The 27596-nt window shown below is 36.9% G+C and overlaps 1 protein-coding gene across 1 annotated transcript; it reads right to left on the bottom strand.

The window, feature by feature from the left end:
- Positions 1–865: 865 nt before the first annotated feature.
- Positions 866–9846, bottom strand: LOC107831028 (protein NONRESPONDING TO OXYLIPINS 2, mitochondrial). The gene is made up of 3 exons (XM_016658739.2): positions 9543–9846; positions 9350–9468; positions 866–1126 (listed from the first exon to the last, which is right to left on the bottom strand). Exons 1-3 carry the CDS (start codon positions 9671–9673, stop codon positions 1101–1103), a joined length of 276 nt encoding a protein of 91 aa, XP_016514225.1. The 5' UTR covers positions 9674–9846; the 3' UTR covers positions 866–1100.
- Between the last annotated feature and the right edge of the window lie 17750 nt (positions 9847–27596).

A 27596-nucleotide genomic window follows, 5' to 3' on the forward strand; every position in this document is an offset into this window, starting at 1 on the left:
TTTTTATATAATTTGGAACTCTGCCAAAAGGGCAATACTCCAGTGTATAATGGAACCTCTACCATCTAAGAAAGCACCAAGAACCAATTCATTTCGCTTAGCTTCCTAGATAAGATGTGTATATATGATTTCACAACAATGCATTGTGGTACACCATAAAGAAGATATGAAATAAATAATGAGCTAAAGACAGTTTAAAAGGGGGCCCATTTTTTGCACTTTTCTTCCCCTATCTCTCCCCCCCACCCCACCCAAACCCCAATAACCACCAAAACAAACAACAAAATAGAGAAAGATGGCAGAAAGCTAAGGGGTGTGCGGGGGTTTTGTGTGTGTGTGTGGGGGGGGGGGTGAGAAGAAAACTCCAGGATGCAAGAGTGTATTGATAATCATGGAGACAAGATTGCAGTGGCCAAGGAACCTTTCAAAAGGATAGGAGACATGGAAACACAAATATCATCAACCATCCCACCCCCTCACATGCACTTCACATTTCCACAACTATTAAACAAATATGCACTCATTAGCAATTCAGCTTCTTCAAGAAAATGCATAAGACTTTCCATCTGGCAAAAAACTTTCACAGTTCATAATCTTTTCTTTGCATCAGGTGATGCGAGAACTAATCCCAAAACCAATTTGAGCTTCATATAGAGCCGTAAATGGTTTAGAATTCACGGTCAAAGAAATTAGCTGAAAAGTAGAGTGCTGTAGAGAATACCTGGTATCTCTCTCAGGGGTGAAACGAAAAGATAAAGACCCATACGATATGCCATCCCCCAATCCCATCGCAAACAAAGCAACAAAATGAAGAAGAAGAGTGTTAACCGCTCATGGTAAGGCTGCTATAATGATGCCAGCTTCAGCAGAACATAAGTACAAACATTATTACTCAAAAATTGTTTCTAAACAAATCGAGGGAAAATATCTTACTAAATTGAACAAAAATTAGGGTAATTGCAGCAAAAAGTCAGAAGTTGCATCCTGTGTATATCATACATGATTAAGAACTGAGGTTGCATAAAATTATGGAAGGACAATAGCTGATAAGAAGTCATGATTGTAACTAAACAACCGTCTTCCTCCTTGAGCATAGTCTCTTATCGCGGCACTGAGAGTCCTAACTCTGGTAAAAGAGAAGATCCTGAGTCAGCAATATCGATAAACTTGGCGAGGTTAAAATTACATCAAATTAATCCTTTAACAACCCAATTAAGAAGACGCTTCTTAGGGACAACTCCTTGATATTTATTAGCCAACAAAGTAATCATTTCATGGGTTTTGTTGCTTTGCTTTTTATCCTCATTACAACTTATAGATTGACACGTATGAGAAATAAATAGCAACTACATGACTAAGTACCTACCCTGAATTAATTATAACACTTGAAAATCAAAAAATTTGAGCATACATCATCAACTTGAAAATCTGATTAGACACGTTTGGTAACTAAGTAAAGTAGAAGAAAAAGGATATTACTTCTGAAGCGTCGTGAGAATGAAAGGTGGAAGCAAGTGAGAAAATTTATCTCACCTTCCTAAAGTTGTAGGACATGGTTAACATAGTAATACTCATTGCCCATAACTATGTCATAAAGACTGATATGTGATTACAAGGAAATTTGATGCTAGCAAGCATCTAACTCGAGGCCGTAACCAAGCATGGCAATAAGGTTGTCATGCCATTCCATGAGACAATTTTTGGATTCTATTGTCAAAGATTACATGAAATGCCTCGTGGAACCACCCCCCCCCCCCAAAAAAAAGGATACACGTAAATTCATAATGACATTTTCATGTTTACCCATGAATATATAGGATATGAAGTAGGCAAGAAACATTCAAAATAACACACTACACTATAGCAATATGATGAACCATGGTTGGAGATGTTTGGTTCATAGAATAAAGAAAAATAATCACAGGATAAAATGTGGGATTATTTAATCTCGTTGGTTGGACTTCTGTTTCTGGTATAAGCAATCCCGAAATTAGTTGTACCACAATTTTGATATTATTTTTATATCACGTTCAATGTGGGATAACAATCCCAGGATAGCTAATCCGGGATAAAACAATAAAATGACAAAAATGCCCTTCTCTAAAGAACTCACCCAAAGTTCTTTAAGAAAGCCAAGGTTAAAGTTTGAAATAAAAATTTATTCAAGTTTATCTATTGTAAAATCAGACACATGTTTTGTATTATTTCTTGTATATCCCATTTTTAATCCAACGAATCAAACATCGATCAAAGAAAAGTACACACTAAATAACCCGTTATTATTTAATCCCCACATTATAATCTCGGCATAACTTGTTAGCTTATTGGGATTAGGCTAAATTTGGGATTACATTTATCCCTTGTTTGATTATTGGCAATAGCTAAAACCTAAAAGATTTTATACTAAATTCTTGGTATTATCATCCCATGTAGGATTATAATCCTATGATATCTTTACTCCGAACCAAACGATCCCTTAGTGTTGTATCCCAATAAGCCACATGAAAGTTTTTTGAGTAGTTATAACGCAATGGCCATCCAAAGCAGAAACATTGAGGAATATAGGTGCTCAAAAGTCTTCAATCATAGCAAGATAGGTAGCCATTCTAGATCAACTAAGACTCGAGACAAGAAATGCTTGGGCTAGTAGGTTAACTAAAAATGTATCCAACTGATATGATTTAAATAAGTTAAAATTAGCTGAGAACAAAACTGAAAAGCAAAGAGAACACTTAAGGTAGCAGCAGCCTATAATTACAAAGTAGAAGAAAACAACAACTAAACCAGAAGGCTTTTTGTGAGGTGAACTCTAACGTGTGTGTTTAACAATCGAATATTGCACTTTATATGGAGAATAACTTGAAAAATTCTTAGCTACGCAGTGTCTAGCACAGCTCAACCAAGACAAAAATGAGCGACATATTAAATCTATAGAGCTCATGCCCAGCATGCTTTGCAGATACGCCACTATCCTTCAATCGCTTTTGCTATTGTAGCTTAGTGTCTCTAGGAACTTTCTTTACAAATCTAAAGACTTCTAAAATTTCATTACAAGTCTAAACAATGTCTCTGGTGTGAACTTTAGCCCCTCCCTCACGAACAATTTTTTTAGTTACTACTATATCAATTCAATGTTACTACTACAACTAATTACGACTGAATCTCAAAGTAGCTGCATCAACATTTGAATCCTCACTATCCATCTGCTCAATTAGGATCCATTTCATCACAATACTTAATAGTTTGGAGATCTCTAGTGCCAGTTATTGTCACTTATATCAATAACTCTTGATTAATATACTACAAGAAATGGATTTTGGTGAGAAATAGATCAAATGGATAAGTTTCTGCATCTCCACTGTCACATTTTCCATATTATCCATGGCTCCCTAGAAGGATCCAACACATAGCGGTCAGTGGCACGTACACCCAATATCACCTTTTCTATTCATACTGGTCATGAAGGACCTGAACAAAATGTAATTCAAATGGAATGGGTAAAAGGATTTAGGCCAAGCAAGGGAGAGTGGCCTCTGGGCAGTTGAACTCATCAAGTATGTAGATGACCTAGAAATCCTTTATGATGCTGAGACATAGAGATATTACATGATGCTGATGGACAGTAGTTAATGTATTTAAAGACGATCTTACTAGCATTTGATGCCATATCTAATCACATCAACTTAACTAAGAGCCAAATATTCCTTGTTAATGCGGTTACAGGTACTGAATTACCTACCTGAGACTCTAGGCTGCTATGTTGGATGCCCTAAAATACTTACTTAGGGCTTCCCCCAGGAGAAAAGTTCAAGGCAACAGAGATCTGGCAAGGGATACTGGAACTATGAGAAAATATGTTTTCTAATTAGAAGATAGAGTAGTTCTCTCTGGGAAACCGCATACTCTTTTTCCTTTCTGCTTTTTTAACAAGTCTCCGTGGCCTGATAGTTTTAATCAATAGAGTCCCAAATGCTTTTCCTACATAACTATGTCTTCGTTTCCAATCCCTGCTAAAGTGGAGAGAGACTGGTTAAATAAGATAGGACTTCCTATACAGAGAAAACTGGAGAAGGCAGTCTTCCATCTGGTTAACTAGATATAAAGGAGAGGAATCCTGTTTTTTAGTCTTCTTTCACTCTTATTCAACCAATTATTTCGACATGGCAGAGAAAGATAATAAGAGAAGATGTCCTCGAACTTCTTAGAGATTGAAGGTGAGCTCTTGACTCGAGGGTGAGAATTTCGTAGTCGTTCTGGTAAAGTTTCAGTGGATGTACAAATTGATGCTTTTCAAAAATTAGGCTAGACCCATAATGGATAAAGCGAAAACAATATATTTCATTCTTTCAATACCAAGTTTCTAATTTCTATGTTTGTACCCAGGGACAGAATCTATCTACGATCCATCCGAGTTTGAATTGAAAAAATGAAGAATCCAAGCAAGGATCTTGGTGAGGTATTGGATCTTGAATGCATAGAGAAGGCCCTCGCTCGAGTTACATCGACCTTGGAGGACGAATGCGGGATTAGAGCGAATAGAACTAGTGTTCCTTTGTCACCCTCTGGTGTTCCAGCATTGGAAGACAAGAACCTCCGGATGCATAATAAAACCTTTTCTCCAAATAGCTCCGGAGATATAATCAAGGAGAGAGGGGCTCGTAGCACAAGGTGATCAAGAAGAAATATCAGAAAGACCATTCAAAAAGTAATTGTTCAGACTCCTCTACTCATGGAACCTGTGTAAGGAAATACACTAAGTGTAAACCTCCTTAACTGATGGTAGGCTTTTGTTGGGTTGTTACATATGAACCTGTGCTGACTCAAAGTATAAGAAGAAAGATGCCTCTGTGTAACCTATGCCAAAGGGAGGCTGAAAAGCTCAACCACTGGTTTTTGCACTGCCAGTGATCTATCATCTGTGGCATGTATTATTCACTATGCTAACTTTTTAGCAAACTGATAACTTTTGAGGAAACTAGCATAATTATCTCAATTCAAATTTAATTCAATTACTCTAGCTATATAATGTTACATCCTCCAGCAGCTCCCTGTTGCAGCTTTAAATCCCCGACAGGTGTTGATATAACCATGAGATGTTGCCATTGGCCAAATTCCCTCACCCATGAGATCTATATATCGTTTGATCGGTAAGATCTAAGTATATTTGTAGTCAAATGGTTCCAGATATTACCAGCGACCATTTCAGATCTATTGCCATTACTAATTGTCAACTGATCCTTGGCTATATTGTGAACTTGGACAAAGAAGATAACTTCAGCCGGAGGGAATGATATAGTCATGAACTTTTGTTAAATTATTCATCTACCATTCATATTTAAGCAGTTTCTGCTTTAAGCTTTTGTTAAATTATTAAGGGTCTTGCTAACCTACTACATTCTACCCACTTTTTAGCTCACTTAAATGTCTCTGCCGGCTCATCAAATATATGAGCTTTCTTGTCTTTTCCCTAATCCTCCATTCTTCCTTTTCTTTCACCTAGATTGCAGCTCGTTCATTCCCTTTTCAACAGTATTACCATTGCCCTAAACAATGCTGAATGGGGGAAGTGGAAACTACTTAAGAAAGTTTTTTCCTGTCAAACTGAAAACTCTGTTTAGGAAATCAAAAAAAGCAATGCTGAAGAGTAACCTCTGGTGTTTGTTGACTAGGCTGAAGGATCATTTATTCTTCTTCTGAAAGTTCAAGGTGCCTAATAATTGCTTTCCACTATAGAATCTGTACCAATGTCAATGTGTAACCACTTAAAAAATCAAACAACAACATACTCAGTGTAGTCCCACAAGTGGGGTCTGGGGAGGGTAGAGTGTATGTAGACCTTACCCCTGCCTTTAAAAGGCAAAGAGGTTGTTTCCAGAAAACCCTAGGCTCAGGTAACCACTTAAAAAATGTTGAAAAAAAGTTCTCTTTCTTCTCGGGTAAACCAAGATTTTCATCAAGTGAATTTCTTCTCTCCATAACTTCTTAAATCTTTTCATCTTCATTACTTTTGCACTACTCAATGTTGGAAGAAGGGAAAAGCTACAAAAGAAAAAGAAAAAAGAACTTGGAAAATCCTCATGGTTGTTTAGGTCTTGTTTGCCGACAGAAATTGTCGAGAGAGATAAAGTTTGGTTGATGCAAAGGAGAGGGGAAAAATTTGGGGAAATATGGGTAAAAGACAAGAAAGCCCATATATTTAATGTGCTGGCAAAGATATTTAAGTGAACTAAAAAGTGGGTTAGCAAGACCCAATTTTTAATTATTATGATAATTTAAAAAAAAATATTTATATCTATTAAAATAATGTTATTTACGATTTACAACTTAAAAATGAATTGAACATAAATTAATTTTGTATTTGAATCAATTCAGAATTAATAATATTGCGTAGTAAGCTCATATTATTGTTAACAGCAATCAGGATATTTTAGTCATTTTAACATGAAAATGATGCTCTTACCAAACACATCAATTGCTTATTTTCAGTTTTAGCGTTTTTATCCAAACACGTAACTGCTTACATAAATTCAACTCCAGCACTTTAAAAGTGCTTTTCAGCACTTGGTGCTTAAGAGCTACTTAAATTCAGTTTAGCCAAACAGACTCTTAGACTTTTGAAGCAGTACTCCTGTAATTACATCAAAACAAAGCAATTTTATTAGATGAAAAAAGGAATTACTGTAGCTCACTTGAAATTTTCTTATACCACTTTGACCATTCTACCCTTATGCTTATGTCATGACCATGTCTTTTCTAAGACAAGTCATTTCACGTGGACCCACCTGTCCCATCAGCATATACTTCTTTGTATTGCTTAGCGTGTAAAAATGTCTTTGCGCGGCTTTTGCATACATCTCAGTGTTATCAAAGGCGCGCTTCCCTGAAGCGAGGCTCAAAATCAAAACATGTTGAGTGCTTCGCCGTACTTAGTGGGCGCTTCAGTGCTGTCATCAAGGGCATTTAGTGGGTGCTTCAGTGCTGTCATCAAGGCTCTAAGGCATATTTTCCCTTGCCAATGAGCATAATTCTGAAGAGGCGACATTAAACAATCGATATTTTACTTTATCGCAAGTTTTCTTCAATTTCTTTGTCCATATATTTGGTATTCATGCTTTTAGATATTAGTCTTGGACTATACATACATATTTGTAGTTTTTCTCTATGCCTTTCTCCGTTAAAGCCCATGCTTTATTTGCGCTTTGCGCTTACAACCCAACAGACCTTAGAGCTTTTTTGCGCTTAGCCTTTGATAACAATGATGCATTTATTAGCAGAATCAATGGTTATAATACAAAATCTAAGGAACCTAAAATCTATTTTTAGTAGCCAAATTTTTTCCACATTAAAATGCAAGGTAAGAGGAATAAATAATTCATGAGTGAGGAGGAAATTCGAATTGACTTAATTAAATACTCAAATAGGAACTTACAAATGACTATATTTCTAGGTTAAATATTAATATGTTAAATCTAAAATTGAGCTTGCGTATATAAAAATTGATAAGTTAAAGGATAAAATATCCTACTCTGAACACATTCTTTGTGCTTATGATTTAGCAAATGTATCAATATGACACTATCAAAATTTTCAATCTAAAATTCCTAAAACACTAATTGGTACATAATATTTGGTCTAGAGAGAATAGATCATATGAAGCTGGAGGTCCAAGGATAATTTAATTTCTAAGGATAATTTTAAAATGATGCTATCGCAAAGAGTAAAGTTATCCCGTATATTTTTTCAAAAAATAAGAGTATTTGATATTAAAAAAGAGCATAGTGCTTAGCACGACTTACTTTCACCAGTTAGTAATATATATAACATATTCTAGTTGTTAGTTTCAGTATTCCTGTAAATAATCGAAGGACAGTTAAGTACCTCAAAAATGATTGAAAGAATTCAGATCCTTCTTCCTACTCATTCTTCATATTTCTCTCTTCCGTTTCCTTTCAAAAGAAACTCAGTTGCTATTTTCCGGATTTCTTTTTCATGATGTCATATTCCACTATTCCTGCTGATCATGGATCCTTCATTGTACATCTAATTTTCATTTTATTATTTTATTTTTATAACTGAGAAATCCTTGGGCTAATGGGGCAAGGTTTGAAACTCGATGGATAGTGCCTGATTTTTCATTCTTTTTATTATTCATTTAATCTCACCCTACTTTTTCCTTCTATATCAATCCTCATCCAATCTCATTTTTTTCTTTGTTATGCTGCCTTCTTTGCTTCCCTCCAGCTCCTAACTGTTTCTAGGTTTCTCTTCTGCTCTTCATACCATTTTGCAAAAAAGGAAAAAAAAATGGTTGAAGACTAAGTTTATTGGAGCAAAACTGAAAGTTCTTAGCTGATCATAGCAAACCAAAAAGAGCTCAGATCAATTTCTTAGTCTCCATAACCACAAAAATGTATGGCTTTATGTTTTCATTTTAATAAACTGGTTATAATTAAGTGAGCAAGCAAAACCAAACATCAGGAAGCACGTACTACAAGAAATTTGGCCTTGTATAGTCAAAGACAGATCACATGAAGAAAAAAATGATATTGATAGCTCACACTGCTCGATGCAACCCACCTAGCCCAGAATTTTACCTAGTCCTAATTTACTGGCAAAACAAAAAGAGACATGATCAAATTTCCAAAATTAGCACTTAAGAAGTATGACATGTTAAACAACACACTAAAAAGTGATAGATTAGCCTAAAAAAATGCACAATGAATTGCGTAATCTCAAATCATTCCACATATAGGCTTTTGGCATCAATGCACTCATGCTAATAAATGCATTTAACTTGAATGCACAGATACATTCTATACTTGACGACCATAAACACAAAGAAAAAGGAAGACAAGCTTCACAGCAAATGTCCATAGCATTTTTTTTCATCAAGTCACTAAAAGAAGAAACAATAAATTACCTAGGATAAACTTCCCTTGTAGCATAATTTACCAACACTAAACTATCAGTATATAACAACAGCTAGACCAGACAATCTAAAACACCTAATCACACTAGTGGCGAAGCTAAGAATTTCGCCAAGGGTGTTCAAATTTAATATATATGAGCAAAAAAGTAATGTTTGACCTATATATGCATATAATTTTCTATATACACAGTACAATACTCGACGAAGGGTATTCAACTGACCACCCTTCCGTCAATGTGGCTCCGTAACTGAACACCACCCACTATGAAAAGATTCAGCCATCAAAGGTAGACGATTGATACTATATAACAAGCAGTAAAAGCATAGGAATATATAAACGTGATTTAAAAAAAAGTGGTTTCTGCTTACAGATACAGATTTTAAAATATCAAACTCCTGGGTTGGCACTGCAGAGCATACCCTGAGACAACGATCTGGAGCCCTTGGAATCAATGCCAAGGCAAGATGTGAGTCGAGCTGAAGAGACTGCACTGTGGAGCGGCAGCAGAGATTGAAGACAACCCATTTGAGGTAATGGCCTGAAACATCAAAATCAACTGTCAAAATTGAATCTTTATATTCAATAACTGAATTGGGGTTTTTTTAAACTTGCCTTGAGAGTGTTGGAAATGGGCGAGGGAGGTTAAAAGAGGAAGTGGGTATGCTACTGCTTGATTGCTTGTTCATTGTGGATTTGAAAAGGTTAATTGCTGGTCTTGAGAGTGTACGACAGCGAGACGCCATTGCAGATGAGAAGCACAATAGCTTTGCACTGATCTGATGTTAGGGTTCGCAAACAACAGGGTTTTACCGAGGTTTTCGAAAATGTTGTTTGTACCATATGCTGTAATATATTGTACTACTACTACTTTCAACAAATGCCAAATAAGAGAATTCTTTGCATTTTGCCCTTTCAATGTGCATTATTTTTTTTCAATTGTACATTTGTACAATATCCTTCTTTTATAATGTGTTGCTAAAATTTAGTAGTGTTTATGATTTCTCTCCTAATATCTATATTTTTAGAAAAAATTACGAGCTAGTACAACTAGCCCAATATTTAAACAAATTTGGACCCATATTTTTTAGGGTATGTTTTGGAAAGCCACTAGGTAATTAGAAGGAAAATTTTCATAAAGCACTATCTTTTAGTAGTAATTAGTCATCTATAGATATCATTTGTTATATTACGGATTATAGATACCTTTTATGTGGTTATAAGATGTATTTGATGTATTTAAGCTATTGTATTCATGAATACAGTAGCAAAAATAGGCGTAAATCAGGAAGTCCAACTAATCAGTTGTTGTATTCGAGTGTATTCGACTGTATTCATGGAGTGAAACATGGGATTACAGCTGGACAGATTATTGTATTCGACTGTATCCACGGCGTAAAATAGAGGATTACACTGTTGTTAAAACGGAAAGTGAATCAATTAACATAATAGACTCCTAATATAACTCAACAAACTCAATTATAACATACAAAATTTGTATTTTCAGTTATAAAAAATATTCTCAACTGAAAAATACCCCAAAAATATGGCAATCTTCAGAGAAATTATATAATACATCTGAATACATAAATTATATTAATTAAAAAAACTTATGAATACATTCATGGCATATAGCGAGACAGTAAATATAATGAAATACATAGAATACAGCGGGATACATTGAAACACAATGAGAAAAAAAGATAGTGAATACAATGAAATACATGGAATACAACGAGACACATTGAATTACAATGAAAAAAAAAGACAATGAAATACATGAAAATACATTGAAATATATTAACAGAAAATCAAGTTGCTCAGCCCCAAACTCCATCGTCTTTGTTCAAAAACAAACCAACCGAATTATATGTCGGCGGCTGCTGTTCAAGAATCAGTGCATCTATTATAATGGGATGGGGGCTTTGCACAAGAATCAGTTTAATGTCAAAACCCAAGCCCACTGCTACGTCGTCATCTCCCCACGCTCTTATCGCCAAATTCTCCCTCCTTCACTTGTAAGTTATAAATCGTTCTTCGTCTCTGTTTTAATCTTCAAATTCTTTTTGTATAAAAGGCGCATTGATTCGGCTTTGCACAAAAATCAGTTTAATGTCGGTTGTTGTTCAAGAATCAGTGCATCTATTATAATGGGATGAGGGCTTTGCACAAGAATCAGTTTAATGTCGGCGACTGCTCTGAAGTGGGCTTTGCACAAATCTGGTGGAAGGATGAGGAGATCGAAAATTTTAATGGGATGGGGGAAGAGAATGGGATGTATCAAAGTAGAGAGAGAAAGAAAATAGTGTAACTGATTAGCGTATTTAGTGGCTTAGGGCTAGGAGGTAACCAAAATTAAATATTTTGTTATAAACCTTAAAAGGTATCAATAGAATATAATTTTTTTAAATGGTATTTATTTAAAATAAATAAGGTGTTAACCTTTGCTATATGAGATAATTACACATCTTAATAATTACACAATACTGTAATTACGATAACTTATTTGTTTGTCATAGTGTCATTACAGTGTAATTACAAGTTTATTGTTTGGTTGCACAAGTATAATTACACAGTTAGATTAAATTTTAAATGAAATAATTATCAAAACGTAAAAGTTAATATAATAAATATATGCCTATAAATGATTTTTTACAAGTATAAATGATATTAGATTTGGTATTTAAGATATACATTTTTTCGCGAATATACATTAATTAGCAATTATATATTTATAACTAATGTTGTGAAAATAATTTATATATACTTTCCAATTTAATAATATTTGGTTTAGTTACTTACAAAAGCTAAAATGTACGTTTTGTAAGAACATCATGGAATGTTTGATAAAATAAATTAATATTTATAAATATAATGTCATAACATTGTTCAAATATTTGACAAAATTAATGTTTAATTTTAACTAAAAAATGAACAACAAACAATGTGAGCCAATGCTACTAAAACAAATAAATTGGAACCAAGAATATAACATAATTTCAAAATCCCCCCCCCCCCCCCAAAAAAAAATAGCTTAACATATGTCAAATTCCAACATAACTTAACATTAGGAAACATAATAAATTATAACCATATTTAGCAATAAAATTCTACTTTAAGTGCATCACGCATTATATGCCAAGTTTGTTAATGACTCATTATTTTTAATATTAGTAGGTGTAGATTCAAAAACTAGAGTAATAAAAAATAAATAAATACTTAATAAAATATAAGCAATTACATGGAATCACAAGAAGTAAATGTAGAAAAATAAAAGATAAATAATGTACAAAGAAAAATATATTTTAAAACTTCAAAAGAAATTAAAAAGTAAAAAAATAAAAAAATTAAAATAATAGAAATAAAAAGTTATAAAAGAAAAGAAATTAATATAAAGACAAAAAGGAAAGAAATTAAAAAGCAACCTTGTAATTACACAACATAATTACCACCGATTCTCACCTCCCCCTTGAGAATTGGAGAGGTGTAATTACACCCAATTCCATACTCACCAAGTAATTACTTGGCCAAACAAACATGTCAAACTGTGTAATTACACCCAAATCCAATTCTTAAGTGGCTTTCCAAACAAGCTCTTAGGGATTTTTACATACCTATACACTTTTGGAAACCTTATTACCCTTCTACTTAAGTTTCAATTTAATTACCTCATATATACAAATTTACCAATTATATACATTTTAGGAATTAAATGAGTATCCCTTAATATTATGAATCAATTATTTCCCATCTTTATTCTCTCTATCTCATGCTCTCTCTCTCTCTCTCCTGCGCTCTTTCTCTCTCTACGTCTCAATTCCTAATTCCAGTAATGTAGAGCAAAGGAAAAGAGAGCATCAATTCCACCATTGACAGCCATTAAAAAGCTTTAAAACTTTGAATTCGAATTTGAATTTTCAAAAAACATTATTTGTTTGAATTGGGTGTTGTTGCAAATAATTGAGAATTCTCTGTATGTCTCTCTCTATCTCTCAATCGATAATTCCAGTAATATAAAGCAAAGGAAAAGAGAGCAGCAGTTCCACCATTAAAAAACTTTGAAGCTTTGAATTCGAATTTGAGTTTTCCAAAATCATTATTTGTTTGGATTGGGTGTTGTTGCAAACAATTGGAAATATACTTTGGAGTTTATATCTCAATTTTGAGGGTGTTTTGGTGAAGATTAGACTTGATTTTGGGTGAACTTCAGATTGAAACTCGAAGAAGAAGAAGACATGACATACATTATACTGCAGAAATTGTAGTAAAGTTGTAGTAAAATTGTATGCAGTTGTTTATATATATTTTTTATTTAAATATTATATGAAAGTTGAACGATATTGTATAAAAATTGTATGATATTATAGTTGTATATAACTGGGTAGAAATAATGTATGAAAGTTGTAGATAAGTTGTATAATATATAATTAGTTGTATGAAATTTATTTTTACTATGTATAAATCAGATACAAAATATACAAAAAAAAATTGTATGAAATTTGTATAAAAATTGTGTTTAAGTGGTATGATATTTTAGTTGTATATAACTGGGTAGCTCGATCTTAATTTCAAACTTATCGGAACTTTTATTGCATAGAGATATGATATCCAGTTTGCTCACGCATTTTCACTTAATTTTCTCAAACAATATTGAGTTTAAAACGGAGCTAAATTATTTACCGTGCGAAGTAAACATGTTCTGCATTGTTGGTGTAATTTAATCAACTATATCAAGTTAATTTCTCTTATTATTTTCCTTGTAGTGGCCATATCAACCAAACTCTTCCCTTTCAGCAAGAGTGGGCATCTTTGGATTTGCACAACCGTATCATATCCAATAGTTATTCACATTTATGGGCTCAATAGACCCTTCACATCCATATCCCCCAACAGCAAAACTTGTATGCTTAAAAGGAAACAAAAGAAAGAAAAAGCACAAGTTCTCTGCATTCAGTAGAACAAATTTGCAGAAGCACACAAGAAAAAGATGAAAATGGCTTGAAAAAGGAAGAAAGAAAGTTGAAAATGGTGTAACTAAATCCTTAATTGAAGACATTAATAATGGACCGTGAGTCTTTTAAGGTGGAATGTATATATTTTGTAGACTAAATATGGGTAGGTCAGGTAATTATGTAAACATGAAAATTTTTGGTAATAAAGTTTCTAATTTTGTATAGGTATCAAAAAATTCCTATTTTTTAATCTTGCTTGGATGTACTCTTAAACATCATATTTTCCTCCCGAAAAAGTTTAAATAGAGTATTGCTTAGAAATATCAAGTGCAATTTATTTATTTGAAAAATGTTTAGTATTATTTTACACCGAAAGAAGTGACTGTACAGTTTTTTTGGGTTACAACTTTTCCATTTTGAAAAATAAAAGACTCTATCACTTAATTGCTTATCATTCAAAAAGACTGATTTACTTAACAAAACCTTCGACGTTTTGATCCACTTTGACAATCTAATAAATGTTGCTGATTTTTTATGTTGTAGGCATCAGCAAGGTTAACTTTGTCTATTATAATTCAATTAAAATTATAATTTCACATTTTCTGATTAGTATGTTTTCCCTGTCTTGATGTAATATGGATTGGATAATGATATATGTAATCATCAAAGTTCTTGCGAGTCTACTCATGGGCTCAAAGTTGTCTTTCTTTAGTAATTTATTAAAAAGAAATTTTTACAAACCACTGTTGTTTAGTGGTTATTAGCTTGCTACAACTATCATTTACTAAATTACTTCCTATAGCTATGTTTTTAGCTGTTATAGACTGTATTCGATGTATTTTTGCTACTGTATTCATGACTACAGTAGCAAATCTCGGCGGAAAATAGGGAAGTCCAGCTAAGCAGAGAATGTATTCGACTATATTCGCGAGTTGTATTCGTGAATACAGTAACGTAAATCTGTGGAAAAAGGTCCTTTCAGCTGTTTAAAAACGGTAAGTGAATCAGTTAACGCGATAGACTCCTAATATAACTCAACTAACTCAATTATAACACGCAAAATTTGTATTTCCGGTTATAGAATATTCTCAGCCGAAAAATACCCCCAGAAAACAATCTCTAGAGATTCAATCCTGCCTCTCTTCGTTGCTATCGTTCGTAGAAGTTCTGTTTACTAAATAAAATTTAAAATTCATACAAATATAACAACAATCGATATAATTCGATTTTACATATGACAAGTTCAACCCTACGTACTGTAGATATATTTAAATACATATGATACAAACTCCAGTATATATACACTACAATCTGCTGAATACATAATGCTTAATATATAGTGGAATACATATGAATGCATACGGTAGATATGTTTGAATACACATATATATCTGATGAATACATTCCATAGTTTACTAAAGGATTATTTTTAGTAAACTATTGAATACATACTGCATATATATTTTGAATAAATATTAATACATACTACAAATATATTTGAATATATATATATATATACATCTGCTGAATACATATGAATATTCGTTATGCTTTACAAACAGAAGAAATAGGCGTTTGATAGAGAGAAATAAAGAAAATCAAAAGTTCTGAATCTTTTCAAAATCAATATCACGCGATTTCATCCTCTTCAACATATCCGCATGCGAGATTTTGATTCGTTCTTCCCCAAAATGGTGAGATTTTGGACTGACCATTGAGATTTGAGTGAGAAAGAATAGAAAGCAGGAGAAGAATATTCCATAGTATTTAAAGCTTAAATGTAGGAAATGACCATAAATAAATAATTTGCTATAAAACCTAAAAGATAGCTATAAAAAATAATTTTTTAAAAAAGTACATAAATAACGTGTAAAGATTTTCTATACAGAGGTAAAATTTCCTTAATTAAATACAAAGGCAAAGAAACACAATGGAAAAGACAATTCATATCGTTCACTTCGAAAGGCTTCTCGAGGTAATTTTTCCTTTTTCCCTTTTTTGGATTGGCTCATCGATCAATTCATATTGTTTTCCAATTTCGTTGCTGATCTTTTTGTAATATAACAAAGAATCAATTTATTTTCTAAATTTGACATTTACTTAGTGCTGAATAGTATTGTTAACTTTAAAAAAACTCTATGCAAGGAGTTAATTTTTTTAAACAAGTAAATTTGATTCTCTATGTGGGATAATTCGCAAGCTTGAATTATATTATATGCTATTAATTCTCTTTACCTCAAAAATATGAGTAACAATTAAATTTGATTTGTGGTTTTAAAGATATGTGATTTAGTTCAATATCAATTAATAATCAAGGAATATGAAGTAGAAATGAAAGAAATAAGTGAATCAAACCAACGTTACTTAGCAGTAGTGACCTCGAGCTTAGTGACCTCGAGATAGATTAAGAGCAATAAAGTAAGAACAATAAATGTAAAGGACAATTCTGATGAACAGTGAGAGAGAAAAGTAGGATAGTATATTCTTATCAATAATGAGATGATGTTACAAATGATTGGGGGTCCCCTTTATATAATAGAAGAACCCTAAATAAGGTATATTTCTATTTACAGTAAGGAATATTCTTGGTACAACTGTCTAACCGCCTAGTACTGAATCGTACAATCCTATTCCGGGATTTGCGCCATGATCTTGGGAACGTGACGGGAATCTAGCTCATTTTGCTACAAATCCATAACGGTACTATTTTGGGGTTGAACATATTTGGCCTTGGTATTCCTCGTACTCCTATCTCGGGGTGTCGTATTCTGTCTTCGAGCTCGAGTCTGGTCCGCCGGACTGAAACTCGACCTCGCTCGAACTCGGGCTTAGGACGGACCCTCGAGCCTATAAGTCGGAGGCATATGATTTTGACCGTACACAGATAGTCCTTGCGTTTCTTAGACTAAGATGATAAGAAATGATTTGAACCTCGAGTTTCGGAGCCCTTGATGGTGACGCCATCCCCATGACGTAAGCGACTGAAGTGACCGAAGGGTCGCGTCTGCACAATTTTCCATGGTCATTAATTGGAGGCGGCTAACGGTCGACTATTCGACTTCCCTAGTACGCTTAAGTGTCCATTATAAATAAAGTAGCTCCATCATTTTACAAACTTTACTTCTCTAACCGTTTTCAAAATCTCATTAGCTCCATCCTTCTCTTTAGTTTGCCTTCACTTTCATCATCAACCCTTTCTCTTTGAATCTCCACACCAAAATGGCTAAAATATCTAAAATTGTTCCCCAACAAGAAAATGCCTCTTCATTATCACACCCATCTAGAAGTAAACCAGTGGTGCCACTTCGCATCGAGGAGTGCATTCCCCCGCCACGTGAAATAACATCCGATTTCAAAATTGAAAAACCTGTATCGACAGCAGGCCTATGTGAGCCCATGTCTCGATACATCTGTGTGATAACTAAGGATGAGCTTGAGCAGGTACAGAAGGATTGAAACTGGGATAACAAAGATGTGGTCATTACTTCCCCATAAGGCGGACATTACTACCCATAAAGTGGGGTACTTAAGCGTGTACACCTACCCATTCACGCTGGGTTCCGTAGATCCAGCCCTGGATCCCATAGATCCAGTTATCCTTGATTTTTGCCAACGATACCAAGTGACACTCGGCCATGTTTACCCTTCATTCTGGCAAATTTTCAATTTGATTAAATACTTCTCGAGCCAAGTCGAGGGGATGCCTTTAACCCTCGACCATTTGATGAGGCTGTATAACCCTTGCCTTTGTCGAGATGGATTGATAAAGTTGCAATGCCGATCCTCGAAATCTCTCTTCTCCAGCATCGATGAGGACAAAGACTGAGGGTAGATGAGCCGGTTTGTCTAAGCCAGGACCTCCGACCTGATTCCTGCTGAGAGGATGCCATTCCTTGAGGAATGGAACATGAAACGTAAGTACATGCTTTTTGATAATAACTTACTACCCTGTTTCTTCTTCTCTTTCTCAACTTCATCTTTTTTCTCGATCTCACTCATTTCCGATGGTGCAGTCGTGGCTTGGTTTCTTGGCACGGTCCCATACCTCGAAGGTTGGGTCCGAAAACTGGCCTCTACTTCCTTATATGCGGAGCGCTGCTAGCGTGACCTGGCTAAGGGTCGATGGGAGGCTAAAAACCATGATGAGTCCTTTTGTTTGTTTACTTGTGTTTCTCAGTGAAATACTTACTTTGTTTTATATGTAGGTCTCGGAGATGTCCTTGCTATGTGGCCACCTCCTGTTGGCGAAGAAGAGATCCCTAAGCCTTCCAAAGAAAAGAAGAGGAAGAGGGGGTCGCTTGCAAATACCCCGAAGTCCAAAAAAGTGCAACTCGGAATCCTAAGGCCGACATTGTGGCCTTATCTCTAGAAATGGCCCAACGCATTCGGGACCAAGAAGAAAAAGAAGATGACGACTGCCTGTTGGTCGTTCGTAAAAGAGGAAGCACCGACGCTTCGAAGTCTGTCGAACCAATGGCGGCTAATGTGGTTCAATCTAGAACTAAAGAAATCTCCGAGGGGAGTTCGGGAAAGTCCCCGAGCCATCACGCAGCAAAAGGGAACCTCGTCTTGGAGGTCATTTGGAGGGTGAGACTAAGGGGCCCCATCCCGAGGCCCTTTGAATAGAAGAGAACGCCTCGAGTAGATCCCTTGGGGTAATCAATGTGGATGACTCGTCGCCTGGTCCTGAATTCTCCGAGGGGCAATTTCGAGATGCTCAGAACATAAGAACTCCTAATGTGGGGACGAGCCACGAATGGCATGACATATTTCTAGAATGCCTTGCAGGGATCAAAGATGGCCCCGACCTAGATGCTTCTTTTATTTTTGACGAGGCTTGGCGGCTCTTCAAACAAGTAAGTTTCTGTCCTTTAGGATTACGCTTGCACTTTTATCCTTGGTGTTCTGAGTCTAACCTCTCCCCTTTTGTGAAGGCCGCTGTGCTCCATAAAGAAGCATTCTCCAAGTCTTGAGCTGAGCTTGCTTGATGTGAGGCCGAGCTTAAGAAAATCTCAGAAGAGAGGGATTGCCTTAAAACCCTCTATGTCAAAAAGAGGAGGAGATCATCGACCTTCGAGCTGAACTGGAAAAGGCTCGTCAAGAACTAACTAAGCTTACCGAAAAGGTAACATACCCTCTGAAGTTTTGTTATGGACTTGTCTGATCGGTTTACTAACACTTTTACTTTGCAGTATCAACAAAAGGGCGAGCTGGTGGAGTAGCTCCAAGAGGAGATCAAGATGAATGAGGCCGAGACCTTGGGGTGGAGGCAAGGTATGGACAGTCTTGCCTCAGAGAAAGATACTCTTCCGAAGCAGCTGGCTTCAATTGAACGCCAACTTCAAAATGTGAAAGAGGAGAACTTGGCTCGAGGTCGCAAAATGGAGGAGCTTAAAGCTAAATCCGTTGCTCAGCTTGCCAAGTCCGAATTCGATGTTGAGGCGTTTATATCTCTGTACCACGCTGACGCTGAAGTAGCTAATACCCGGGCAAAGGAGATTTCAACTGCGGCCTAAGTTAAGTTATCATGTGCACTTGGCCACTCTAGGCGACAGTCTCGGAGGGAAACCATTGAAGAGGTACATGCTCGTGGCTTCGACCTCTCTACCGCTATTGAAAGGGCAAAGACTATGGAAGAAGAGGCTGCTGCTTTGCTTTCTGATGAGGATGGTTCAGCTAGTGGCTCCGATAGCGGGGGAGACGAAGATGAAGTCCCCGGGGAGGAGAATCCAGGAGATGCGGCTCCTGAAGATGCAGCTGTCAAAGATATGGCCCCGGAGTAGCTTTAGGTTTCTTTACTTTGTTTTTGCGTTTTTTGTGCAAGGATCCGTCGTGGGTTTTGTAAATATCTTCTGCAAACATTTCTTGGAAATACAAAAGAAACTCTTTATTTCAACTTTGACTTGTGTTGAATTTTATTTTGTCCTTATTTGTGGAAAATTCGAGTGTACAATTCGAATGATCGGTCAGAGTATTGGTTTGGACTCAGAACATATTAAACCCTTAGGTTTTTTATTGATTAACATAATACTTTCTCGAGCTAAGCTTAAATCAATTTGGTGAGCTCGGAATAATGGGACTCTTGAGTCCGAGGTCTCGAACTCTATATAATTTGGCCCTTAAGCTCTTATATACCGGCCCTTAGGCTCTTTAGGTTGGCCCTTAGGCTCTTATATATCGGCCCTTAGGCTCTTTAAGTTGGGTCGATTCGTTCTGTAAAGTGGCTATAATTTTTCCCTCCTTTCGGCTAAAAGACTTGGTGAAATTTTTTGTATGCCTTAGCATGTGTTTTTTGTACCCGTTGTGTTTTTCTAGGGTTCGACATATCGGAACTTATTAGTAACTTATTTGTGTAATGATAATCGAATACCTCTTGAGGTTTTCTCAAAGGATGATGTTTATCGAAGCCTTTAAATCATTCTAGGGCTGATTTTATCGAAGCCCCTTTGTTATTTGCTTTTGTCGAGGGTAGCCTGATTTAACCAGGTTTTTAAAGTGTTTGAAGGCCTGTAATTTATGGCGTAAGTCGGACATCTCCGAGCCGCATTATTTCAGCCGTAGCCTTGATATGACCATAGTCTTTGATATGGCTGTAGCCTTCGGGTTTGTCTCTTGGACTTGTATCCCGGTAACCTTTTGAACTTGTTCGAAAGGTTAGTCCCCGAGTATGATAGCCTTGGCCTTTATATTGAGGGGATGCCTCTTTGAGGTCTTATGAGTTCAAGTTTTTGATGACTCGAGCGCATTGACTGTCGATGACAGTCCCCGAGTATTCGGGGTGTATTTGCGTTCTGGCTCTTGAGCCGTTTCCCGTAGGATTATAAGTGTATAGATCGTATAATAGTAAACTTTTTTGAGAGACAAAGTGTTTTTGATATAAATAGAATGCTTCTTCAGACAATTGATACATGTGTACATGTTTTGCCGTCGGGGCTCGACTATTCTATATGGACACGGTTCATCTGACCATTTGGACCATTACAAAGTTCTCCTATCGAGGCCCTCTTAGGCATGAAGTGTTTTCCTTAAAAATATAACCTCCGAGGGTGATTCCTCCCAGTATTTGAGGTTGATTGAAAAGAAGCCTTGGATACTGTTGAGTTTTCCTTAGGTAGCACATAGTTGTTGCCTCGTTAAAAACCTCGCTGGTAAAATCCATTTGGGACAAAATCCGATCTAAGGGAAAAAGAGTACAACACATGCTTTAAAACCTAAGGCCTTCGTGTAAAAAGATGCCTTCGATAGCTTCGATCGAAAATCTACAATAGGTTAGTTTTAAATTCAAATGTACAAAAAGAGAAAGTCATACCTTAGCAATAGTATCGTTTGAGTAACGATACGTTCCAATTGTTTGGCAGTTGTTCACCTTCCATTGTGCTAAGTTTGTAAGATCCTTTACCGACTACTCCGAGGACTCAGTACGGTCCTTCCCAATTTGGGCCTAATTTTCCTTCATTCGGGTCTCGAGTATTGAGGGTGACATTTTGTAGAACTAAGTCCCTGACTCCGAAGTGTCGAAGGTTGGTCCTTCGATTGTAGTATCTTTCGATCCTTTGCTTTTGCGCGGCCATTCGAACAAGCGTTGTTTCTCGCTTTTCATCTAATAACTCGAGGCTAGCATTCATAGCCTCATGATTTGACTCCTCCGATACATGTTGAAACCTGGTGCTGGGTTCTCCGACCTCGATAGGGATAAGGTCCTTGGAGCCATAAACTAAAGAGAAAGGAGTAGCCCCTGTGCTCGACTTTGATGTTGTTCGGTATGCCCAAAGGACCTCGGGTAGAACTTCTCTCCATTTTCCCTTCGCATCGTCCAACCTCCTTTTTAGGTTTTGAATTATAGTTTTGTTTGTGGACTCAGCCTGTCCGTTTCCAATTGGATGGTATCGTGTCGATAAAACCCTCTTTATTTTGTGTGCTTTGAGGAAACACGTCACCTTGCTGCCGATGAATTGTTTTCCATTGTCACATAAAATCTCTGCAGGTATCCCCAACCGGCATACGATGTGGTCCCAGATGAAGTCAATAACTTCTTTTTCTCTGACTTTCTTGAAGGCTTGTGCTTCCACCCATTTGGAAAAATAATCAGTCATAAACAAATTAAATTTAGCTTTACCTGGAGCTGAAGGTAGAGGGCCGACTATGTCCATTAACCATTTTATAAAAGGCCACGGTGATAAGACCAAATGGAGTTGTTCTCTGGGCTGATGGATCATCGGTGCAAATCGTTGACACTTATCACATTTTTTGATAAATTCCTTAGTAATTTTTTCCATGCTATCCCAGTAATACCCTGCTCTAATAATTTTACGAACCAAAGACTCGGCGCCAGAGTGATTTCCACAAGTACCTTCGTGGATTTCTTGTAGAACATAATCGGTATCCCTCGGCCCTAAACATACCGCTAATGGCCCATCGAACGTTTTTTTGTATAGCGTTCCAACCCCATCTAGTGTGAACCTAGAAACCTTGGTTCGTAGAGCCCTCGATTCTTTGTGACCCGATGGTAGCTTTCTATTTTTCAAATAATCGATATACTTATTGCTCCAATCCCAGGTCAAGCTCGTGGAATTTATTTCGATATGACCCTCCTCGACCATGGATCTCGATAACTAAACGACAGTCCCCGGGATAATATCATCTTCTTCGATCGATGATCCCAAATTGCAAGTGCATCGACCTCACTATTTTGCTCTCGAGGCATATGATCCAGGGTCCATTCTTTGAAGTGGTGCAACGTCACCTGTAGTTTATCTAAGTACCTCTGCATTCTATCTTCTCGAACCTTGAAACTCTTGTTTACTTGGTTTACCACCAATAGGGAGTCACATTTGGCCTCGATGACTTCTGCCCCCAAGCTCTTAGCTAGCTCGTGACCTGCAATCATGGCCTCGGACTCGGCCTCATTGTTAGTCAATCTTGAAGTTTTGATAGATTGTCTAATAATGCTACCCGCTGGTGGCTTTAGAACAATGCTGAGTCCGAACCCTTTCACATTCGAGGCACCATCCATGAAAAGGGTCCATACCCCCGATGATGTACCCGATCCCAACATAAGTTCTTTTTCTACTTCGGGTACGATGGTCAGTGTAAAATCGGCCATGAATCCATCCAAGATTTGGGACTTGATAGCTATTCGAGGTTGATATTCGATATCGTACCCGCTTAGTTCGACTTCCCACTTGGCCAATCGACCCGACAATTCGGGCTTATGCAAGATATTTCGGAGAGGATAAGTGGTTAATACACATATGGGATGACATTGAAAATATGGTGTTAATTTTCTAGATGCTCTGATTAATGCAAACACCAATTTTTCTAAGTGAGGGTATCTAGTTTCAGCATCTCCCAGAGTTCAACTTACATAATAAACAGGGAATTGTGTACCTTGCTCTTCTCGAACTAGTACTCCATTTATCGCTATCTCGGACACTACCAAATATAGGTAAAGCTTTTCATCTACCTTCGGGGTGTGAAGCAAATTTGGGCTTAGGTATCGCTTCAATTCTTCTAAGGCTTGCTGGCATTCCGGGTTCCATGCGAAGTCCTTTTTCTTTTTGAGCAAGGAAAAGAACCTATGACTTTGAGACTTTGATCCGATGACCTCGAAATAAATCGACCCAAGGTGGATATTCGTCATGTTAGCCTTTGCACGGCTTTCACACTATCCACGATGGTGATATCTTCGATGGCCTTGATTTTCTTGGGGTTGATCTCGATTCCTCGATTAGATACCATGAAACCGAGAAACTTACCCAAGCCAAATCCGAAGGCACATTTTTCTAGGTTAAGCTTCATATTGTACTTCCTCAAGATTTTGAATGTTTCCTACAAATAAGTCAAATGGTCCTCTGCGCGCAGGGACTTAACTAACATATCGTCATTGTAAACTTCCATTTTTTACCCATATGTTATTCGAACATCTTGTTAACTAGGCGTTGATATGTGGCTCCAGCATTTTTTAACCCGAAGGGCATTATATTGTAACAATAAGTTCCAAACTTAGTGATAAACAAGGTCTTTTCCTGATCCTTCGGGTTCATCCGAATTTGATTGTACCCGGAGTAGGCATCGAGAAAAGTTAGAATCTCATGGCCAGCCATGGCATCGATCATACGATTGATGTTAATTAGCGAAAAAGAATCTTTAGGGCATGCTTTGTTCAAATCCTTGTAATCTACGCACATTCTAAGCTTGTTTCCTTTTTTAGGAACTACAACTACATTGGCTAACCATTCAAGGTATTTTACCTCCCGAGTAAAACCTATTTTCAAAAGTTTGGTTACCTCGTCCTTTATGAATGCATGCTTCACCTCGGACTGAGCCTTCTCTTTTACTTCACTAGTTTGAGTGATGATACTTGCACATCAAGTTTGGATTATTTTGAGAGGGATTGGTTTGTATAGGCCTGGGCCACCTAGTGTCTTTGAACCTTCCAATAGCTGACATGATTCCCGATGCATCTACGCTAAAGTTATACTCTGACAATCGAGGTGCCTCTACAGGACTGGTATGCTTATCGAACCCGCTCTTACTCATGAGTCCTCAAGAGCTTTAACTTCGATCATTTCTTCGATCATTTTGAGGAGCATTTTGACCCGAGCCGTTGTTTCTCCAATCAACGTATGGCTGATACCGTTCCTTGTTTGATATTGATTCCCTGTCTGCATCTCTTGGGGGCTTGGCTGTGAATCTGTTAGGATGAAATAAACCCGAGCAGGCTCCCAACTGGTCATCCTCGACCCTGATTTTTGATTGGTAACGGTTTTGCACATCTAACCATGTCACAATTGTATATTCGATCAAGTTTTACTTTAACTGTCGAGACGCAATGGAACTCCGTTCGTTCAAACCCTGCGTAAAGGTTTGTACTGCCCAATCATTGGAGACCGGTAGTAATTCCATTCTTTCTATCTAAAACCGGGACACGAACTCCCTTAACATCTAGTTGTTCCTTTGTTTTATCTTGAAGACGTTTTATTTTCTCGTGGCCACCTTTATGGCCCCAGTGTGTGCTTTCACGAAGGTGTATGCTAGCATAACAAACGAATCAATAGAGTTAGGAGGCAAGTTGTGGTACCAAATCATAGCTCCATTCGATAGTGTTTCTCCAAACATTTTCAACAAAACTGATTCAATCTCATCGTCATTCAAGTCATTTCCTTTGATCCCACAATTGTATGAAGTAATATGCTTGTTAGGGTCAGTTGTACCATTGTATTTGGATATATAGGGCATGCAAAACTTCTTGGGAATGGGAATCGGAGCCGCACTTGGGGGGAATGGTTGTTGTATGAATTTTTTAGCATCTAAACCTTTCAAGATCGGAAGTGCCCCAGTATTTAATCAACACGGGAGTTATAAGTCTCCACCTTTTTGTGGTTGTCTTCAATCTTCTTTTTGCTGGACTTAATTCTCTTGGTGAGATCTTTGAGCATTCTCATAATGGTGGGGTCAATCCTCGAGTCATTTCCGTTCGACCTCTCTTGTGCTGGTTCAGCACGTTGAGTGTTTTCTGGTTCAGCTCTACTTGGAGTCTTATTCTGACTTTGAAGTTGAGCGATGGAGATCTGTTAAGCCTGCAATATCTCGAATGTCACTTGGATGTTGATTCCCCCATCTCCCACTTCTTGTGCTCTTTGGAAACCAGATCGAACCTCCCTGCGTGCATTTCCTCTGGGATCTGCGCCTGAATCCCCGTTTAGAGCATTGTGTGAACTAACATCAACAGGTTCTATATTTGGCACTTCCTCAGGGTTTATTGGTGGTACACCGACCCCTATACTACTATTTTATCCAAGACCTTCGTTGTTATGAGCAGGTGCACTTTGTGAGCTAGACATGTTTTAGCCTGAGAATCAAAAATTCTTGACAAGAAAAAGTGTAAAAATGACGTATGTAATGAGAATCACTAATGAAATAATCATTATTATCTTTAGCCCCATGGTGGGCGCCAAACTGTTTACCTCGAAAATACGAGTAACAATTAAATTTGATTTTTGGTTTTAAAGATAAATGATTTAATTCGATACCAATTAAAAATCAAGGAATATGAAGTATAAATGAAAGAAATAAGTGAATCAAACCAATGTTACTCAGCAGTAATGACCTCGAGATGGATTAAGAGCAATAAAGTAAGAACAATAAATGTAAAGGACAATTCTGATAAACAGTGAGACAGAAAAGTAGGATAGTATATTCTTGCCAATGATGAGATGATGTTACAAATGATTGGGGCCCCCCTTTGTATAATAGAGGAATCCTAAATAAGGTATATTTCTATTTACAGTAAGGAATATTCTTGGTATAGCTGTATAACCGCCTAGTACAGAATCATACAATTTGTGCCATGATCTTGGGGACATGGTAGGAATCTAGCTCATTTTGTTACAAATTCATAACGGTACTATTTCAGAGTTGAGCATATTTGGCCTTGGTATTCCTCGTACTCCTATCTCCGGGCGTCGTGATAACTAGGGATTCTAGTTCATTTTACACTTCATTTTACTTGAGTTTTGGTTCAAAATGTATACAAATAGTCCCAAAGGCTTACATGTTGTGCTTGTTTGCGGGGTTTGGTAAAAAAGGTGACAAATAGTCAAAACCAGTTCAAAAAGAAGTGAAACATGCACAAGTACCAAGAACAAGTTAAAGCACAGTTGCAACAGACCCACCGCGGCCGCAATCCATTTAGTACGATCCGCGATGTGAAGATTCAGAGAGGTGCAAATTTGGAGCTTAAAGCAGTGCGGTCCGCGGAGGTTTTCTCCCAGCCGCAGAAGCATCTTCGTGGACGCAATCCATTTTATGCGGTCCGCGAAGAGGGGGTTTCAGAGAGTTGGAAGTTTGGACAATTGAAGCCAGTACGGTCCGCGGAGCATTTTATGCTGATCGCAATGAAGCCACCACGGCCGCGGTGCATTTTCTGCGGCCCGCAGTGGCCAGATTCAGAGAGTGAATATTCAAGCCAAAAAGCCTCACCGCGGCCGCGGTGGATTTTCCGCGGTACCTCCGTAGGGGGTATTTTTGTCCAGAAAATTCGATCTAGTATAAATACTTTCTTTTCACATTTGTAGGGTATCTTTTGTAATTTGTTAGACTCTAGAGCACATGAACGACTGTTTTGTTCTATTTTGAGTAATTTGTAGCTACTTTAACATTGAATCCTCATTATCTTAGTTTATAATTAAATCTTATGGGTTATTCTTCATCTATTTTCCTTATTTCTTCCATTATCATGAGTAGCTAGACCCATTAGCTAGAGTTGTGGCTCAACCCTAGTATGGGTATTTGATGGGTCTTTTGATTTAAGGCTTATATGTTTATGGGTGTTTGATATTTGGACTGATTTATGTTTTTCCATGCTGAATTAGTGGTTGCAAACACTAATTTGTTCCTATTTGACTTGGGCTCTTATTGAGAAAGAGAGCTTGAGTCTAGGAAAATCAGTCCAACAAGGAATTGGGGTGTAATCAGGAGATTGATAGCCCCAATTAAAGGGTTAAACCTAGAGATAGTAATACCCTACTTGAGCCTATATTGCTTGCACAATTTTGACATCCAATTGTTCTTGAGAAAGTCAATTTGGGCAAAGTCACTCAAGCTACCGAGAGGTATAGAGTGAGTAATTCCGTGCATTGGCTATATCGTAATCCCCAACATAACATCTTTGCCTTAGGCTTTAGATCCCGTCAAGTATTCACCTAGGAGAAAGTCA

Source organism: Nicotiana tabacum, chromosome 1, assembly GCF_000715075.1.
Source record: "Nicotiana tabacum cultivar K326 chromosome 1, ASM71507v2, whole genome shotgun sequence".
Lineage (NCBI taxonomy): Eukaryota > Viridiplantae > Streptophyta > Magnoliopsida > Solanales > Solanaceae > Nicotiana > Nicotiana tabacum.

What these genes read in the sequence shown, in the direction of transcription:
- LOC107831028 (XM_016658739.2), bottom strand. Translation starts at nt 9,673, where the DNA reads ATGGCGTCTCGCTGTCGTACACTCTCAAGACCAGCAATTAACCTTTTC. An exon ending in CCATTTCCAACACTCTCAAG is followed by an intron (nt 9,469 to 9,542) that starts GCAAGTTTAAAA and finishes TTGATGTTTCAG; the next exon opens with GCCATTACCTCAAATGGGTT. An exon ending in CTCCAGATCGTTGTCTCAGG is followed by an intron (nt 1,127 to 9,349) that starts GTATGCTCTGCA and finishes CTCTTTTACCAG; the next exon opens with AGTTAGGACTCTCAGTGCCG.